This window comes from Halichoerus grypus, chromosome 12 (genome assembly GCF_964656455.1).
Source record: "Halichoerus grypus chromosome 12, mHalGry1.hap1.1, whole genome shotgun sequence".
Classification (NCBI taxonomy): Eukaryota; Metazoa; Chordata; class Mammalia; order Carnivora; family Phocidae; genus Halichoerus; species Halichoerus grypus.
In genome coordinates this window covers 55,115,353-55,134,830 of record NC_135723.1, presented here as the reverse complement: position 1 = coordinate 55,134,830, position 19,478 = coordinate 55,115,353, and the positions used below count along the sequence as shown (strand labels likewise).

Here is a 19,478-nt window from a genome sequence, read left to right as displayed (position 1 = left end):
CATAAATAACGCCATTTTATCGTGCTCATGGATTCTATAGTTAAGAATTTGAGAAAAGACAGATGAAGATGACTTGTCTCTTTTCCTCAATGTCTGTGGCCTTAGCTGAGAGGGCCCAAAGGCTAGGGATGACTGGGGGCTGGAATTATCTGAAGACTTGCTCACTCTTAAGTCTGCTGGTTGATGCTGACTGTTAGCTGGGACTCGGTAAGATTGTCAGTGGAGAACACCTACATGTGACTTTTCATGTTAGTCCTTGGGCATTTTCATAATACAGTGGATAGGTTTCAAGAAATGGTCCCCAGAGAATCAGGTGCAAATTGTATCACCTGGTATGACCTAGCCATAGTACCAAGCTTACTTACATTCAAAGGGAGGTTACATTGATTCCACTTCTTGATGAAAGGTGTGTCCAAGTTATCTTGTAAGGAGATTATGTTGTGGTTATCTTCAGAGAATACAGTCTGCCACATGAATGTTTATAGCAGCTTGATTCATAATAGCCCCAAACTGGAAGTAATCCGTATGTCCATCAACAGGTGAATAGGTAAAATTTTGTGGTATATTCATACAAGTCAGCAATAAGAAAGAACAAGCTTTTGATACACTCAGCAGGATGAATAAATCTCAAAAACATGCTGAGAAGATGAAGCCAGAAACACATGTACATAGTATATTATTCCATTTGTATGAAGCTCTTGTGCACGCCGAAGTAATCTATAGTGATAGTAGTTGCCTGGAATAGGGGGTTGGAGGATTGACTGGAAAGGATGGATACATAGAACTGAACACTTAAAATGTATACATTTTATTGTATATAAATTATACCTCAAAGTTGATTTTTAAAAGCTAAAAAAAATTGTAAGGGCAGGTAGGAATTAGAAACAAGCATACAACTCTTTTGAGGAGTTTTAATGTAAGACAAGAACAGAGATGTGAAAATAGCTGAAGAGGAAATGAGGTAGAGAGGGAGAAATTTAGGGAGAGGAGGCTTGTTAAAGTGATTTTGTTAGGTAGGCAAGAGAGGATGGTTGTAGTGCATTATTCAAAGGATTGGCCTCTGATAGGATCATGGACAATTCATTTGTAGTTAACAGAAGGGAAGATGGAGTGTAAAGGTACAGATGCTTTTAGGTAGGTAGAAATTTGGGAATTTGTGGAAGTTGTCTTCTGATTGTTCAGTGAGGTAGGAATTAAGATTATCAGCTGAGAGTAAGAACGGGAAGAAGGTTTTAGAGTTTTAAGTATCAGGTAGAGTGTATGAAACAGTTAAGTAGGAGACTGGGAAAGTGAATAGCCTGTAGGGGAACTGCATGATTGCCAGGCAACATTAAGGGTCTACTTAAGGTTCTTGGTCATAACTTTTAAGTGTTGTTTTAGTTGTTTTTTCCACTTTGTTCAGCTGCATGGTTGCTGACATGCACCAGGTGAAGAGTTGAATTTTACCAGGGTTGTATTTTTGCCAAAGAAATAAAACAAGGGCAAAGTAGTTGAGGGAGTATATTCAAGATGGTGATTAGAATTGACTAAAGAATTTGAAATGGGCAAGGAGAGAAAGGAGAATATTGGCAAGTGACATTGGTCCTGGTATGGTCAAAAGGTTTTGGGCTCTGAGTGCCTAAAAAGATGTGTTGAAAAGATAGAAGAGGTCAGAGTCAGCAGGAGTAATGACAAGGGCTAGGGCAGTGGTTTCTCAAAGTATCATATGGGGACCTTTGGGGGTCCCTAAGATCCTTTCATGTAGTCTACAAGCTTAAAACTATTTTCATCATAATATTAGGACTTTTATTTGTCTTTTTCACTCCCATTAATGAGTATACAGTGGTGCTTTCCAGAGGCTACATGATGGCTAATGGGATATATGCTTATAAGTTCTTATGTTTTAAAAATTTGTTTTATTTTTGAATATAGTAAATATCAATAGATATTAACCTACATAAATAAAAAGCTGTTTCAGAGCCTCAATAATTTTTGAAAATAATTTTATGAACAATTTTAGATTTATAAAAAAATTGCAAACATAGTACAAGAGTATCCCCATATATCCCACATCCAGGTTCAGTTTCTCTTAATGTCATTTTAGGATTGTGCGTTTGACATTACTAATTACATTGCTATTAACTAAATTCCAGACTTTATTAGGATCTCACTAGTTTTTTCATTACTGTCGTTTTACTTCTAGGATCTGATCCAGGATACCATATTGTATTCAGTTGTCATGTCACCTTAGTCTCTCTGGTTTATAACAGTCTCACAGTCTTTTTCTGTTTTTTTATGACCTTGTTATTCTTGAGGAGTACAGATCAGATATTTTGTAGAACATCCCTCAAATGTTTCTCTAATGTTTTCTCATTATTATACTGGGTTTATAGGTTTTTGGGAAGAATACCACAGGGGTAAAGTGCCCTTCTCATCATATCATATCAGGGGTACATGATATTCACATGACATCACAGGTGAGGTGAATCTTGATCAAGTCAGTGTTTGCCAGATTTCTCCATTATAAAGTTACTATTTTCCCCTTTCCATACTCTATTCTTTGGAAACAAATCACTAGGTCCAACCCATTCTCAATAGGGAGACAGGGACTAAACTCCTCCTGGATATATCATTTGGAATTCTTCTGCGAGGAAGACTTGTCTCTTGCTCTCTAAATTTTGTTTGTTTGTTCATTTATTTATTTCAATGTGAACTCATGTATGTTTATTTTATACTTTGGGTAATAATTCAGTACTACATTATTTGTTATGTTGCTCAAGTTGTTTCGGTTTTGGCCATTGCATGTTCTTTCAGGTTGGTTTAATGTCTTAGTGTAAAGTGGCCCTGACCAAGTGTTTGAGAATAGCTGGTCTAGGTCATGATCATAGGATTGAATAGCTGAGGCAGGGAAGAAGACAATGTGGTTGGAAGAGATTTTTAGGAATTAAGAATTCAGGGTGTGAGAAAATAACCACCAAGAATTTAAATTACTATTTATTTATTTATTCATTTATTTATTTATGAGAGAAAGAAAGCACAAGCAGGAGAGGCAGAGGGAGAAGGAGTGAGAAACTCAAGCAGACTCCTCGCTGAGCGCAGAGCCCGACTCGGGGCTCGATCTCACGCCCCTGAGATCATGACCCCAGCCAAACCAGGAGTCGGATGCTTAACCAACTGTGCCACCCAGGCACCCCAATCACCAGGAATTTAAATAGGAGTAGTTTGAAAGAGGGACAGTGAGCCAGAGCTAAAGTCATTTAGAAATGAAGGGGAGGTGGTGGGGGATTTGATTGATAGATGACAGCTACATGAGTTTCAAAGCAATGTTGGGTGGATGGTTTGAAAAGAGAGAGGAAAAATGATTTGAAATGATAATAAGGAGGAAGGAGGACACTTACTTTACTTCCAGGCTCAGTGGTTTCTTCTGGGGCTATGTGGGGAAAAGCAGTCACTGTGAGAAGATCACAGGGAAAACTGTCTTCAGAGAAGAACTGGGTTTCATATTAGAACGAGAGGAAAAAGACATTCAGAGAATTGTTGAGGACATAGAGGATTTTGCTGCTAACAGATTGTCAGTTTCAGAAGGCACAGTGAAAAAACCTCCTTCCAGAATTTGGATGGGATAGGAGATGAGGGTAAAATAGAGAGTGTGTAAGAGTTATGAAGATTAGTGTGTGAGGGCTGAGTGTAACCTGGAGCTGTAGTTTCTTGTGGTGCCCGACATAAACAGGGATCAGAGATAAAGGGAATGATGACTTTGGTCTTGGTAGACCTGAAGCAGATAGTGGTGGTGAGGCTGTGAAAGTTTCAAGGGTAGGGAGGTATTTTTAAGCCTTTCTTTTGAGCTCTGCAGAAGAAGGCAAAGAGGTACGGGCAGGGACAATTTTACTTGAGCTTGAACGCATGCTAAACAAGTGAGTATTCAGATTAACTCAGCTATGCAATTGAGGGCTCCCCATATGATCTCTGTAAAGTGGAAGATAAGAGCCCTGGGGCTGTCTGGTGTTACTATTGTATAATATACACACAGAAAAATGCACAAATCAGTGTGGAGTTTGTTGAATTTTCACCAAATGAACACACCTGTGTAACCGGCCCCTACATCAAGAAGCAGAATATTACTAGAACCCAAAAAAGTAACTCCCTCAAGGGCAACCATTATCCTAACTTTCAACACAATTTATTAATTTTGCCTGTTATTGAAGTGTATGCAAGTGTAATTATAGAGTATGCACTCTTTTTCTGCCTCCTTTTCCCCAACATTGTGATATTGATATAATTATAGTTTATTGTCATTGTTGTATAGAACTCCATGTACAGTGTACCATAATTTATCCATTCTACTCCTGATGAACATTTGCTTTGTTTCTACTTTTTAACTATTTACAAAACCTGTTGCTATGGAAATTCTTAAGCACATCTTTCAGAAAACATATATCCATGTTTCTGTATGGTATATTTTTTATGGGTGGAATTGCTGGGTCTATGGCACATGAATGTGTTCAAGTTTAGAAGATATTGCCAAAGCATTTTCCAAGATATTGTACCAGTTTATATCCACACCAGCATGTATGAATATTCCGTTTGCTCCGTACCTTTTTCAATGCTTGGTATTATTTGCCATTCATTCTAGCCACACTTGCAAGTATGTGTGTGTGTGTGTGTGTGTGTGTGTGTATGGTATTTAATTGTGGGTTTTAATTGACTAACAATGTTGAACACCTTTCATATGTTAGGTTTCCATTTGGGTAAGTGATATGCTTGTTTTTCCTATTGGGATTGTCTGCCTTTTTCTTACTAATGTGAGTTCTGTATATGTTTTGGATATGAAGCTCTTGTCAAATATATGAAATGCAAATATCTTTTCTGACCCTGTGGCTTTGCCTTTTCATTCTCTTAATGGTAACTTTTGATGAATAAAAGTTCTTCCTTCCCCCTCCCCCCAGCTTTATTGAGGTATGATTGACAAATAAAAGTTGTATATATTTAAGGTATAAATGATGGTTTGATATGCCACAATCAAGCTCATTAATATATCCATCACCTTACATAGTTATCTTTGTGTTTGTGTGTGGTGAGAACACTTAAGATCTACTCTCTCAGCAAATTTCAAGTATATGTTTTCAACTGTAGTTACCATGCTGTATTTACATTAGATCTCCAGAACTTATTCATCTTATGACTGAAAGTTTATACCTTTTGACCAACATCTCCCCATTGCCCCTACCTCCCAGCCCCTGGAAACCACCCTTTTACTCTCTGTTAACTATGAGTTTGACTCTTTTAGATTCTACATATAAGTGAGATCTTGCAGTATTTGTCTTTCTGTGTCTGGCTTATTTCACTTAGCATAATATCCTCTAGGTTCATCCATGTTGTCACAAATGGCAGAATTGCCTTCTTTTTAAGGCTGAATAATATTCTGTTGTGTGCTACATTTTCTTTATCCATTCATCTGTTGGCAGATAGAAGTTCTTACTTTTAATGAAGTCCAATTTATTTTTTTAACTGTCTTATGATTAGTGCTTTTGTGCCTCTTGTTTAAGAAACCTTAGCATAATCCAAGGTTATGAAGGTATTCTCTTATGTTTTCTTCCAAATGCTTTATGTTTTACCTTTTTCACTTAAATCTATGGATCCATGGAACTGATTTTTGCACATGGTGTGAACTAGTAGGTCATGGTTCTTTCCCCACCTTCCACTCCAGTCGTTGTCCATTGACTTAGCGTCATTTAATTTAAAGACTGTTCTTTCCCTACTGAATTACAGTGTCACTTTTATCATAAATCAGGTGACTAATATATCTGTAAGTCTGTTTCTGGCTACTCCGTTTCATTTTTTTTTTTTTTTTTTTTTGGCCCTTATGATAATACCACACTGGCTTAACTACTATGATGTTTGGTAAGTTTTGTAGTAAATCTTGATATTTAGAAGTTCAAGTCCTGTAGCTCTGCTGTTCTTCAAGATTGCTTTGACTATTCTTGATCCTTTGCAAATCCCTCTTGATTCCTTTTAACCTTTTAAAAATTAGTCTTAATTTTAACTAGGGAATTATTTTGAATTTTTGTAAAAATGTTACCTTCCCCAATTCTCTGTAATTTGATGTAGCATGGTTTTATTTGTGATAATTTTCTGTCCTACTAGATAAAAAATGGGTAAGTTAAAAAAAGAAACTCTTCTTTGCATTTATATTTACTTTGCTTCATTTTGCTTCACAAATAAGTATAATACAATAAGATAAACATAAGTAGATCCAGGGGCACCTGGGTGGCTCAGTTGGTTAAGTGCCTGACTTTGGCTCAGGTCATGATCTCAGGGTCCTAGGATCGAGCCCCGCATCAGGCTCCACTCGGCCTAGGAGTCTGTCCCTCTCCCTGTTCCTCTGCCTTTACCACCCCCTCCCCCGCCAACTCATGCTCTCTCTCTCTCTCAAATAAATAAATAAATAAATAAATAAATAAAATTTTTAAAAGTAGATCCAGGCAGAAAGAAAATAAGAATAAGTATAATATGAAACAAGAAAAAGGATTAATTCAGGCCTGCTTTTTTGTGTATAGAGTTAGGACAGAAACTGTGACTCCCATTTTATTAGAATCGAAGCAAAGAGAATCAGTTACGAGAGTCACAGTATCCATATGTAAAAGCAAACCAGTTACTCTAAAGGAGAGGTTTTTCCTGGTGGTGAAAACTGAAGATGTTAATTTTCTCCTCTTTTGGATTTTATTTATTTATTTATTAAAAAAAATTTTTTTTTAAGATTTTATTTATTTGCGAGAGAGAGAACGAGAGACAGAGAGCATGAGAGGGAGTGAGAGGGAGGAGGGTCAGAAGGAGAAGCAGACTCCCTGCTGAGCAGGGAGCCCGATGTGGGACTCGATCCCGGGACTCCAGGATCATGACCTGAGCCGAAGGCAGTTGCTTAACCAACTGAGCCACCCAGGCGCCCTCCTCTTTTGGATTTTAAAGGTGGTAACATGTGATCTAGCAGGATTTTCAGTAACATTTGGGACACAGTTCCAAAGCCCAGTTTATTTGAATGGACAGTTCTATAAAATCAGTAGTATGGTACACATATGTGGTTTTTGATGGTTTGACTTGACTCAAGGATAAAATTTGGATTAAAAAATAAATGGGCTATTTTCTATTCTAAAAAAATAACACGCATATCTCTCAATTCTTAATGAATGAATGAATATGTGTGTGTGTATACACATATTTTTCTTAACCATGGTTTTATTTTTTTCTTCATTTTTTTAACCATGTTTTTAATGGGAATTAGACAATAGAAACTTTAGAGTATATTCTTTGGCAAGAACCTGTGTTGTTCATTAAGACATATCTGTATGCTTTGATAGTCAGCTGAGCAGAGGCTATATGAGTTGATATTCTTCAATAATAATATTGCATAGTATTAAAACTTACTGCCAGGTACTGTAATAAGTGCTTTTATTTGCATTTTTTAATTTAATCCTCACAATAACCCCCTGAAAGTAGGTGCTGTGGCTATCTGTATTTCACAGATGAAAAAAGTAAGGTAAATAAGTTGCCCAAGGTTATACTACAAATAAGTAATAGAATCAGGATTCCGTTTCTGGCAATTATGCCTCTCTTTCTACTACACTATAAAGCTGATGAAAATTAAGAAGCCCAATGCAGGATTTGTGGCTGAGTTAGGAGGTTAGTAAATTCAGATAGAGCTAAGGTTTTCCTTCAAGAAACAGTTTTTAGGTCTCCTCTCATACAGATGAGTGAAGAAAACTACATTGTACGTTCACAAAAATTTTGCTTGAGATAAATTTGTTTTGCATTTTCTTTAGCTTCCTTTTTTTTCTTATTTTTACTTAACTAAATCCCAGTCTTCTGAATATCTGTTGTTGAATATGATCATTATCTTGAATATTATCATTTTCACTCTTTATAAGTATTAAGCTTTCAGGGAACCAAGTGGCTTGTCTAAATAGACTGTAAAGAATCAAAATATAAGCAAATTGAATTCTTAAATGCTTTCTAAAAGTCAATTTTGTAGCATGTCATTTTATATTTTTACAGTTTTAAAATATTTTCTGCGATTTTCTTGTGAAGCATGATATTTTGGAATTATTTCATTGAAATAGGGGAAAGTGTTCAGTAGGTTTTGCAGCTGGCAGTCCTAAAAGCTGAATGAAAATTGCAGAGCCAATTTCACTATGTTATGGTATTTATACTTTTATTAAAATTCTTGCTTTTGAATGCTTGTTTGTGCACAATGTTTTGAAATGAGCCTAGTAATTTATGTTTGAAACTGCTTTAATTTCACAAATAAGAAGTAACTAAATTTTATAGGATTAGTTCTATTCATAGTAATCTGACTATAATATATATTCAAAATTTTAACATTTTCCTATGTTAACTTTCAGGTCGAAGGTCTAGAACAGATGTGGAAAGATGTTCACTTCAGAGAAAGGGGCTGTGGAGGAATGGTTGTCAGAGTTTAAGGTAATATTTACTGTTTCAATATAATAATTATATTCCAAAGAAGTTTTGCTTGGGGTTTAAATCCCAGTGGCTCTTTTTAAATTTTTATTTTACTATAATCTTATAATTTTTGTTTTTTTATGACTGAAAGGCTAAGTATCTATGGAAGCAGAAATATATTCCAATAAATCTTAATAAGGAATTATTTACACATAGTAATTCTTTCCAGGAAATAAATTCCTTTTTTCTCCCAAGTGGTTAAAAGAGTTTGTTTTCTCCTTTTCATAGCAACCCCACAAAGAATGAATGGTTAAAGTTTCTGAATGCTAATGTTACCCTCTCCAGCCATCAAAGATTGTGTTGAAATGTTTCTCCCAATTTGGAGGGCAATGGGAGTGGGTATGATCAACAATGGGAGAAGATGGGAAGATATTTGCCCACCTTTCTACCAATGGATCCATCTTTAACTGGCTTTCTTTTCTTGTGAACTTTTCTCTATAATAGCTAAAATTGTCTTCTTTTTTTGCAGGGGGGTGCAGAGGGAAAGGGAAGGAGAGAGAGAACTTTAAGCAGGCTCCATGCCCAGTGAGGAGCCCTACAGGGAGCTCTATTTTACAACCCTGAGATCATGACTGAGCTAATATCAAGAGTCGAACCCTTAACGAACTGAGCCACCCAGGGACCCCTAAAATTGTATTCTTTAACCAGTTAATTACCTTCTCATTGTCCTCTAGGTCTTGTTACACATAATTATGTGAACTTCATGATCATGAACCATAGGAATGAAGGGTTTGGGCTGCAACTGTCACTTTTTGGTCCAGCCTAATCAGCCCACAACTTTCAGGGACAAATGTATAGTCTGACAAAGTCAGACTTACTGGCTTGTTTCAAAGAGGGAGACTACACCACAGGCACTATATGGGTATCTCACCAAACAAAGGAAAAGATAAAATTATAGGATTTGGAGGAAAGGTGAAGTTTAGATGAAATTTAAATGAAGCAGTATTTTTATGGGCTCAAAACAAAGCAGAGCTGTGTGTAATGGAGTCAAAATCTGGTGTGGACTTCAAAGTGGACCCAGGGTCATGTTGTCTTGGAAACTACAAAGTTAACATCTATGTGGAATGTTGTGCTCAGAAACCCCTTATCTGAAGCTCTGGCTCTGCACCTTGGTTGGAAATCAAGCCTGCTTCTCTGTGTCAAGGTGACTTAGATCCTCCAGGCAAGAGTGGGATGTTTCATTCTTTCTGATATATGTTTATACAGCCAAGTTTTTGATATCTGTGATTTTAGATAACAAGACTTCTCAGTGAATAAGAATACAGTTAGTCACTCAAAACGGGAGGTTGTTCTGAAACTTCAGCTGGAGTGTGTCCTTGAGAGAAGCAATGTTTCCTGTTAATTTTGCAGCTGGCCTTATCAGTCATTATTATCAAATCCTGACAAATGGCTGGGCAGATTTTCACTTTGTCAGTTATTATAGTCATGAGTTGAGTATCCTTCTACAGATCCTCTAAGTCATCAAAAAGTGATATAGAATCTTATAAAAGTGTACTGTATATAGTGCCTTCTACATATTTTAATAATTTGATTAAACATTCTGCATATGTTGTTTTTGTAAGTGTTCGAGGTGTTTTTAAGCTTTTTTTTTTGCTTCAGCAGTGTTTAACATGGTTCATTCTATCATGATTTTTTTAAAAAAATATTTTATTTATTTATTTGAGAGAGAGAGCACAAAAGGGGAGAGGAGTAGAGGGAGGAGCAGACTCCCCTCTGAGCCAGGAGCCGGACATGGGACTCGATCCCAGGACCCTGGGATCATGACCTGAGCTGAAGGCAGACGCTTAACCGATTGAGCCACCCAGGTGCCCCATCATGATTTTTTTGACAGGTTGATGGAAATTGTCGAGTTTTAAGAGTTGAGTACTACTTCTAGGGCATTGTTATGTTTAATAGTGAAGTAAAATTTGCAAAAACAATTATAGCCAGCCAGTTAGCCATTTTTTAGTATGGGAGTTGTGGAAAGAGGGCATGTTAAAGGATGGGGGAAGGGGCAACTATTAAGGCAAATAATTGAAAATTATGACTGATTCCCTTACCTTCCTGTCTGTTTGTTTATTCCCTTTCTCTCCTGGCTTGGATATGTAGCACCCTAGCAAGTGTAGCAGTGAAGGGTAAGGGGGCAGTGCAGTGCAGTAAGTAGTATGGGCAAAAATATGCCCTAGTGTTTGAGGAAGTGGGTAGTTGGGCAGAGGGTTGCAGAGGTGACATGCAGAAGACTCAACTAGAGTGGTTACATTGGTAGGTTGGCTACTTTGAGTAAATAAGTAAATACATGGAGGATGATAATGGGAGTTAAGTTTCTCTGTGTCCGAGAAAGGAATTAGAAACATGGAATGAGGAAAGCAAGAAAGAATGCTAAGGTGTTCATTAGAATTGAAAGAATCAGTATGAACTCATGGATTTAAATATATATCTGATTAAGTTATACATGTAAAACTGTACATAAATGTATCCATATATTTCCCAGCTTTATTCACTGAGAGGGCCGAGGAACAATGACACCCTGGTAGTAATGAGTACACCATGCACCCAGATCTTGTTTTCTAAATGCCGTCGTCCACTAAAAGAAACTAGGATGTGAATAAAGTATTATCTAAATAATATTTTAGCAATATAACATATATTATGTGGGTAGCACTATTTTATCAAAATTTTTATAAGATTAAGTCAAGGATAAGGAAACTTTTCCATTGGGAGAAGGGGAGTGAAATCCTGGGCCACATGAATTAAAAAATAATTTAATTTTGTTCTAGCCCCCCAAGATTAAATTTATCCAATTTTCTTCTTCTTTTTTTTTTTTTTAAGATTTTATTTATTTGAGAGAGAGCATGTGCTGGGGGGAGGGGCAAAGGGAGAGGAAGAAGCAGGCTTCCTGATGAGCAGGAAGCCCATCCTGCGGCTTGATCCCAGGACCCTGGGATCATGACCTGAGCCAAAGGCAGATGCTTAATTGACCAGGCCATCCAGGCACCCCCTAAATTTGCCCAATTTTCAATCAATTTAATATAATGAATGTTTTAAATTATTGTTAAGTCTACATTATAGCTAAAGAGAAGATATTTTCTATTCCTTGTTTAATTTGGTAAATATTCCTGAAAATTATTTTGAGTGTTATTCAGAATTGTATTAATATGTGTTGAATTCAATTCAGCTCTGTTTATGTTTGATAAAGAGATTAAGTTTATCAGGCAAAATCAGCAGCATATTAAGGCTAATAGAAAGTAGAAAAGTGCTTGAGAACATATCTTTTAAGTACTTTTAAAATTAGAGTATCTTGTCTTTTGAAATGATTTGTGATGTTAGTTACATGTTTTGGCTAAAATAATTAAGAAAGGAAGTTTGGATGCATATATATATATATATATATACATAATATATATAGAGAGAGAGATTGAGGGAGAGAAGTGGGTGGGGGAAGCCTCTGTTTGGTTGTTTAATTTGATAACCATGGTGCTATTAAGGCTATAAGATCATCAGATTGACAAAGTAGTTCAAGCACATAGGGACTCAGAAACCCTTTGATGTAGTCATAATTATTCTGCTAGGTAGTTTTATGATGTTGGAAAAATCACATTAACTTTTTTAGGTTTCAATATCCTCATCAGAAAGAGTGAAGTGGGTGGTCTGTGAAGATGATTTTAGTTCTACATTGTTCCGTGGTTGCAGTCTGAACTCCCAACCCTATAACTTCATTCACCATGCTCACAAATGCACAAAGACAACACAATTTGTTGTGTGCAAAATTTTTTTTTTTTTTTTTGCCTTTGGAAAAACTATTCATATCTACTCTAGCTGTGGGCCCTCATTAGTATTCTCTTCATATACCAACAAAGTGATTAGACTTGAGACTTCATTATTTTAAGATTTCATTAATAGTTCAGTTTCTTTTTTTTTCAAGATCTTTTTCAAGATTGATTTATTTATGTTAGAGAGAAAGTGAGCATGAGTGGGGGGAGGGGCAGAGGGAAAGAGGGAGAAGCAGAGTCCTGGCTGAGCAGGGAGCCCGATGGGGGCTAGACCTCAGGACCCTGAGATCATGACCTGAGCCGAAACCAAGAGTCAGATGCTCAACCAACTGAGCCACCCAGGTGCCCCTAGATTTTATTTATTTATTCATTTGAGAGAGAGAGAGAGAGAGAGAGCGCCCATGTGCATGAGCGGGGGGAGGGGTAGAGGGGGAGGGAGAGGGAGAGAGAGAATTTCTTAAGCAGACTCTGTGGGTGTGCAGAGCTGGACAAGGGGCTCAATCCCAGGACCCTGAGATCATGAGATGAACTGAAACCAAGAGCTGGCTGCTCAACCAACTGAGCCACCCAGGCACCCCTCAGTTTCTATCTTTTCAAAGATGTATTTGTAAAGTATTATCTTTCAGATTGTATTGTGTTTTTCTTAATGTTTTGTGTGGATTTATCTAGCAGATTTCTAGACTCCTAATTTTTTCAATTTTCTGGTAATCACTGAATATTAAAATCTAATATATGTATGATATTGAATAGAGTTGTTTTATTTATCGGTTCTCTATCCATCTGTCTTCATTAATTCTCTTCTACCCAACCCATATCACCTCCTTACATTTTTAAAAAGCCATCTGCCAAATGATACTTTAGTATGAAGCATCTGCCTTCTTCAAATTTTGCCAAGACTAATTTCCCATTATTATTATTATTATTATTATTATTATTATTATTATTTTTGTCTCCAGTTCTGCCTTCTGAAAAGTTAGAAAGCTTAGCTGGTATTTAAGAAGGCCAGTGCCTTTGAACTAGTACAGTGCAAGAAAATGTAAAGGTTTGCTGTAATAGTATTTAAATCCATGAGGCTCTGTTAGATCTTAAGTTTTTCAAAGCACTGTTCATAAACACAGCAATTATATTTTCTCCCCTTCTATAGACAAAAGTGGCTTTCCCACATTTGCAAAATGAAATAATGACAGAATTCTGCACTAATTTTTAGAAGACCCTTCCTCAAATTTAGCAGCATAGTGTCCTAGGCCCAGGTATTTTCAGAGAAGAGCTATTCTTTTGCCTTCAGGCTGTTTCACAGAAAATATTTCACCTCATGAGGGTTAATTGGTACATAAACTGAAAATTGTAATTCACATTTTAAAAAAGATTTCATTTATTTATGTGAGAGAGAGAGAGACAGAGATAGTGACAGAGATAGTATGAGAGAGCACGAGCGGGGAGGAAAGGGAGGAGGCTTCCTGCTGAGCAGGGAGCCCATCCCGGGGCTCCATCCCAGGACCCTGGGATCATGACCTGAGCTGAAGGCAGACGCTTAACCAACTGAGCCACCCAAGCACCCCTGTAATTCATATTTTTAATGAATGTTACGGTTTTAGCCTACATAGTATATGTAATATTATAATAATCTTTCTATTCACTAATCATTTTTTTAAGATTTATATTTCAATTCACTTAGTTTTAAAATTTCTAGTTAGACACACACACAAACACAGACACACCCACACACACACACGTAATAGTATGTTTTATATATAAGTCAGGTTCATTTCCATTCAGGGAGTTAAAAATCTGTTGTTTATTTGACCATAATTCCCTTTTATATAAATTCCCCTAGTCTTAGGTTACTCTTGATCAAATAACGGAAATGAAATGTTGCCTGGAGATCTTTTGTTACATGCTTTTGAAATATTGAAGAATGCCCTAATCTCCTCTTTAGTAAGCAGTTGCAGTGAAACTTTTTTTTTACTCTGGAGAATGGTGGAAGTTTTCCAGATAGTTCACATTTACTTACCATTCTGGTAAATGAAACTATCTTATTGACTTAAAAAAAGAATCTATTCAATTATATATCTTACGATGAAGTGTGACCTATTTTTAAAGAATCTACTGAAGTGTGAACAGTGGCAGTGTTTATTTCTTATTCTGTTCATCTCTAATAAATCCCTTCAGCAAAGGTTTGAGTATGAGGCCTTATGCTGAGTGCCATGGATGGAGAGATGATAAGATAGTTCTTGCCCTTAAGGAGCTCATGGTAAAGTAAAAATGAATCATATATCCTTAGTATAAACATTTATGCTGTTTAATTTTCTGTGTCTGTTTATGCACATGTACACCTATGTACATTAACCATAACTGTTTTAAATTATGAAATACTAGGAGATGGGACATGTAAGAAATAGTGTATATCTTGGAATGACTATTAGCAATATCTTGAGATATTATATCTACTGCAGGGTTAATATTTGTTGATTGAAGTAATTTGCATGAGAAAAAATAATGACTTGGAGACAGATATTAAGGAAGGGATGTACTCTAGAAGGGTATGTTTTTATCATTTGTTATAATGAAGTGTTTTGGTTTTGGTTGTTTTTTTTTTCAGATTTCCCTACTATTTTTACCCATAACTGTCTGACTGGAGTTTTATCTCTGGTCATGGTGTCTTTTCTGAATGGATGGTGCTGGCAAGCTGTCCATATTTTAAGTGGCATTAGGAAAACTAGTTTGATGGTAGTGTGGCTCTCTTTTTCTCCAGTTCTGAGAAGTCTAAAATTTGCCCCCAATTCCTAACTTAATAGTCACTATATGTAACTCAGGAGTTACTTTGATAGATGATCTGTGGCTTTAAGGTTTGAAATGTTATTCGATCCTTATACAACATGTTTATTAAGAAATAAAATCAATACCATTAATGAGACTTGTAACTTATATAATGCTACAAAAAATATATATCTGGCTTTACACATGTTTTGCATCCTATTTCTAACCTGAAAGTTGAAATGTTAATGTTAATTTGTATCCCTGTTGATGATAAGAAAATTAAATATATTTTTTGTTGAGATATAATTCACATGACATAAAATTCATTGTTTTAGAGGGAAAATATAGTGGGTTTTGGTATAGCCACAGTGTTGTGCAACTAACACCAGCATCTAATTCCATCACACCAGAAAGAAACTCCATACCTATTAGTCACTCACAATTCCCCCTCCCCCCAATCTCTGGCAACAACTGATCTACTTTCTATTTATGGGTTTGCTTATTCAGGACATTTCATAAAAATAAAATCTTTTTTTTTTTTAATTTGTTTAGACACTACCAGAAACATCTTTATCAAATTATGCCACAAATTTGAAAGACAAGAGTTCTTTAGTCTCATCTCTGTATAAAGTTATCCAGGAGCCACAAAGTGAGGTAAGTACTCTTACAGTTTATTATGCTAGTAGCATTCAGTTGATTGATTTTTAATTTTTTATTGTGAAATATATATATAAAAGAGTAAGAAAAACTATATGTTTAAAGAACTTTAATATATATTATGGATTGTTTATCTCATTACATTTGAGAAATGGGTGGAGGGGTAAGAGTAGAATACTGTATGTTCAAAAAATGGTAGAGTGAAAAAAAGAACTATAATAAAATGAACTTCACTGTACCATCTCCTAGGCCAAGAAATAGAATTATTACCATATTCTAAAAGCCATCTCTGAATATGTTCCTCCTCTTATTCTATCTGTTTGTCTGTTTCTCTATCTATCTTGTTAGAGGTAGCCTACAAAGTCAGGGCCATTATATGTATTGATTGATTCAACAAATATTTGTTTGCTCATTATGAGCCAGCTACAATGCTAGGCAATAGAAATTCAAAGATAAGTAACACATGGTCTTTATCCTGCAAGGAGAAAGGGAGAGAAAATAAGTAAATACATGCATTCAAGGCAATGCCTACATGGATATGCACAATTCCAGGTATGCAAGGTGAAAGGACATTGCAAATAGTTGGGTTAGTATATGGAGGCCTGAGAAAATGCAAAACATTTAAGGAATGGCAAGTAGTTTGGTCCAGCTGGTGTTTCTCTGTCCTTACTTCTTTTCTCTTGCCCCCGTCTCCTTTTCTTTTTTTTCAGGAAGAAAATTTAGTTTGAAGGTGATAACATAATCTATACTCCAGATTCTGGTGTTTACAAACCCCACCATTCATAGTAGAAATAGAAAAGGATTGGAAATAGTGTGGAAAATAAAAGACATGGTATTTGGAAAAAAGCGAATAGGCTAATGCAATAGTTAACAAGAGAATAAGACTGGTACTGAACTGAAGCTGGAAAGATTGGTTTAGGCTGTAACCATGGTGAGCCTTGAATTCCATCATAAGCAGTTTAGACTCTTTTTTGCACTGAAGGCATGACTTGATCAGATTATTGTTTCAGGAAGTTGGCTATGTGGAGAATAGATTGGAGAATGGAAAAATTGAAAGCAACAGATGCTAGGACAATAGCCTAGGAGGGAGCTGTTGAGAATGGAAAGAGGTGGAGTAGAGGGGAGCGCGATATGAGGTGTGTAGTTTTTTTGGTATCTAAGTTTGGTAGATCACATGACAGCTCTAATACCACTAATGTTATTATTTGGTGGTAAAATAACTTATACCCTGAGTCCGGTCCTATGTAGATCTTTGTGCCTTTTGGATGAAGCTCTCAAAACTATAGTCTATTGTTATTTGAGTAGTTAACCTCTTTGGGAAGGGGTTCCAGAAAAACCCAGCTTCTACTGATTATGCTATAAAGTACATCATGATTTTTACAGGCTGAAGAAAAGACTAGGGATGAAATTGACAAGCCCAAAACTTTACCTGGAATAACTAAATAAAACAATCATATTTTGCTTCTCCCTTCCTACTCTCCAAAGCTTTTTAATTTGTATAGTATGTGTAGGAAGCTTGTTTTCTTGAAGGGTGTTAGTTTTTAAAGTATTTGGGTGGAAGGTATTTTAAAGTTTTACATGTTTGAGAATTATTTCACCAAATAGAATAAGTATAGGTATATGCTTTATTTTTTTAAACAAATTAAATCTTGTTCCTAATTTACTGTTTAGTATTTAGTATTTTGAGAGTCTTAAAAGTTATCCTGTGATGAAGGGTGTTTTAACCAGCCTACTTTGGATATAGTTTGTAAGGTAAATTTCTGATAGACTAGTTTGGTTCATAGCATTTCTTTTATTCAAAGTGAATACAGCTCTCGTGGTTCAGAACAGTATTTCTCAAAGTATTTGTGGTGAAGGACCGGTTTTTTAAAAAATTTCAGTCTGTCACAGACCAATATGTGTACTTAATGCACATGATGAACGTGCAAATCACATCATATGTGAAGTACCACATGAATTTGATAACCCCTAACTGATCTGTACTATATCCTGTTCAGTAAGTCTGCTGATTACCCACTTGGATGTTGCAGCAATATCAAGTTGCTGTAAGTGGTTCTAAATGTTTCCAATTTCTGTATTTACATTGTTGGGCACTGGTAACATTTGTGGATAGTCTTTGGTCCATGGACCACACTTTTAGAAACACTAGTTTAGGAAGTTTTACATGTAAGTTTGTTTTATGTTTTTAGCTTGATTCGTGTGTTAAAGACACTGTGTATTCTGTATTCTTAAAACACAACTCAATCTTGGGGCGCCTGGGTGGCTCAGTCGTTAAGCGTCTGCCTTCGGCTCAGGTCATGATCCCAGGGTCCTGGGATCGAGTCCCACATCGGGCTCCCTGCTCAGCAGGAAGCCTGCTTCTTCCTCTCCCACTCCCCCTGCTTGTGTTCCCCCTCTCGCTGTCTTTCTCTCTGCCAAATAAATAAATAAAAATCTTAAAAAAAAAAAAAGCACAACTCAATTCTTAAAAAAAATATTTAGAAGTGCTTCTAAAATATAACTGTGTAAATACTTTAATATCATAACCCTCCTTTTTCTCTTTAGAATATTTTGTAATTTTAATTTGGTGATATTCCTAAAATGTTGATATTATCCATTGTCTTTTGGCATTTTTGAAATTTGGGACATGGTTTGGTTGTTACTTGAAGTTCAACAAATTTGTTATTTGGATTTTATTAATAGTACTTTTTCATTATTCAGTTTATTTCATTTAATAAGCGTTTATTGAGCCCATACAATGTGCCAGAAATCACTTAGAAATGTAGCAGTGAACAAAATAGACTAAATTCTTGATCTTCTGGATTAGAAGTATTCTTGTATTCTGGTAGGTGAGATAGACATTAAGCAAAAACCTAAATGTATAATATAGTGTTGGTTGGTGATAAAACTATGAAGAAAAATAAAGTGGGGTAGGGGGAGTATGTATTGAGATTCAGAAGGTATTGAATGAATTAGGGGGAAAAATAAAACTAGGGGCAAGAGTTTTCCAGGAGAGGGAATAGTAAATGCCAAGACCCTGAGATAGAAAATGTGTGGTATGTTCAAGAAATTGTAGAGGCAGTTTATGGGTACAATGCAGTTTGCTTGACTTGTCCTTTTAATTGACTGTAACTTTAAGACAGGCATATGATTAGAGGCTAACAGAGCTCAAGTGTGTTATGAAACCAGCTGTTTGTGAAAGAGCCACATAAAGTCTCTTTGGTATTCTAGGCATAGGGAGCCCAGAGTATGGAGAGATCATTCAGTGGGTACTGGCACCTAAATAGTGGTGTCCTTCCAACTTTTCTCTATCTTTTTCCTACCTATGTTCCTCAGTAAAGTTCAATGTAAAAAAATTAACTTGCAATATTTTCTTCTAAATTTATGCAAACTTAACTCTTCCCCAACTTCTATCCCTGCTTTAGTCATTCAAAGGCAATTTTATGTCACATTTCTCTCTTAGGATAAAGACTTCTTATTTACAAATGGATTTTTGTAAAAGTTTATTTGTAACTTACTTGTTTTAGAATCCAGAATGTATTTTAGAATGGAAAGAAGGTACATGATGATTAGGTTCTCATTAGACCCATAAAAAACCCATTTAATACCTGAAAATATATTTAAGAAGCAGTTCTCTCTTAACAGTACTGTAAAATCTACCCACCAGATATGTCAGTGAGAAACTACATACATACATTCAAATCAAACACTAGTAACACAACATGTTCTAATGCTCCATTGTTTGTCTCAAATATATTCAAGTTAGATAAGTCAAATACTGCCTGTATTTCCTACGTGATATATTTTTCATTGCTTTTCTGATATTTTTCAGGTATGTTTGTA

At 35.9% G+C, this 19,478-nt stretch overlaps 1 protein-coding gene across 1 annotated transcript in view; it reads left to right on the top strand.

Moving 5' to 3' along the window:
• The window catches only part of HYCC1 (hyccin PI4KA lipid kinase complex subunit 1), an 88,875-nt gene that overhangs the window by 31,274 nt on the left and 38,123 nt on the right, over nt 1–19,478 (top strand). Inside the window, exons 2-3 of the mRNA XM_036078557.2 lie at nt 8,376–8,454; nt 15,552–15,653. Of these exons, the coding sequence (XP_035934450.1) occupies nt 8,404–8,454; nt 15,552–15,653 (153 nt within the window). The 5' untranslated portion in view covers nt 8,376–8,403. The remainder of the gene's footprint in view (nt 1–8,375; nt 8,455–15,551; nt 15,654–19,478) is intronic.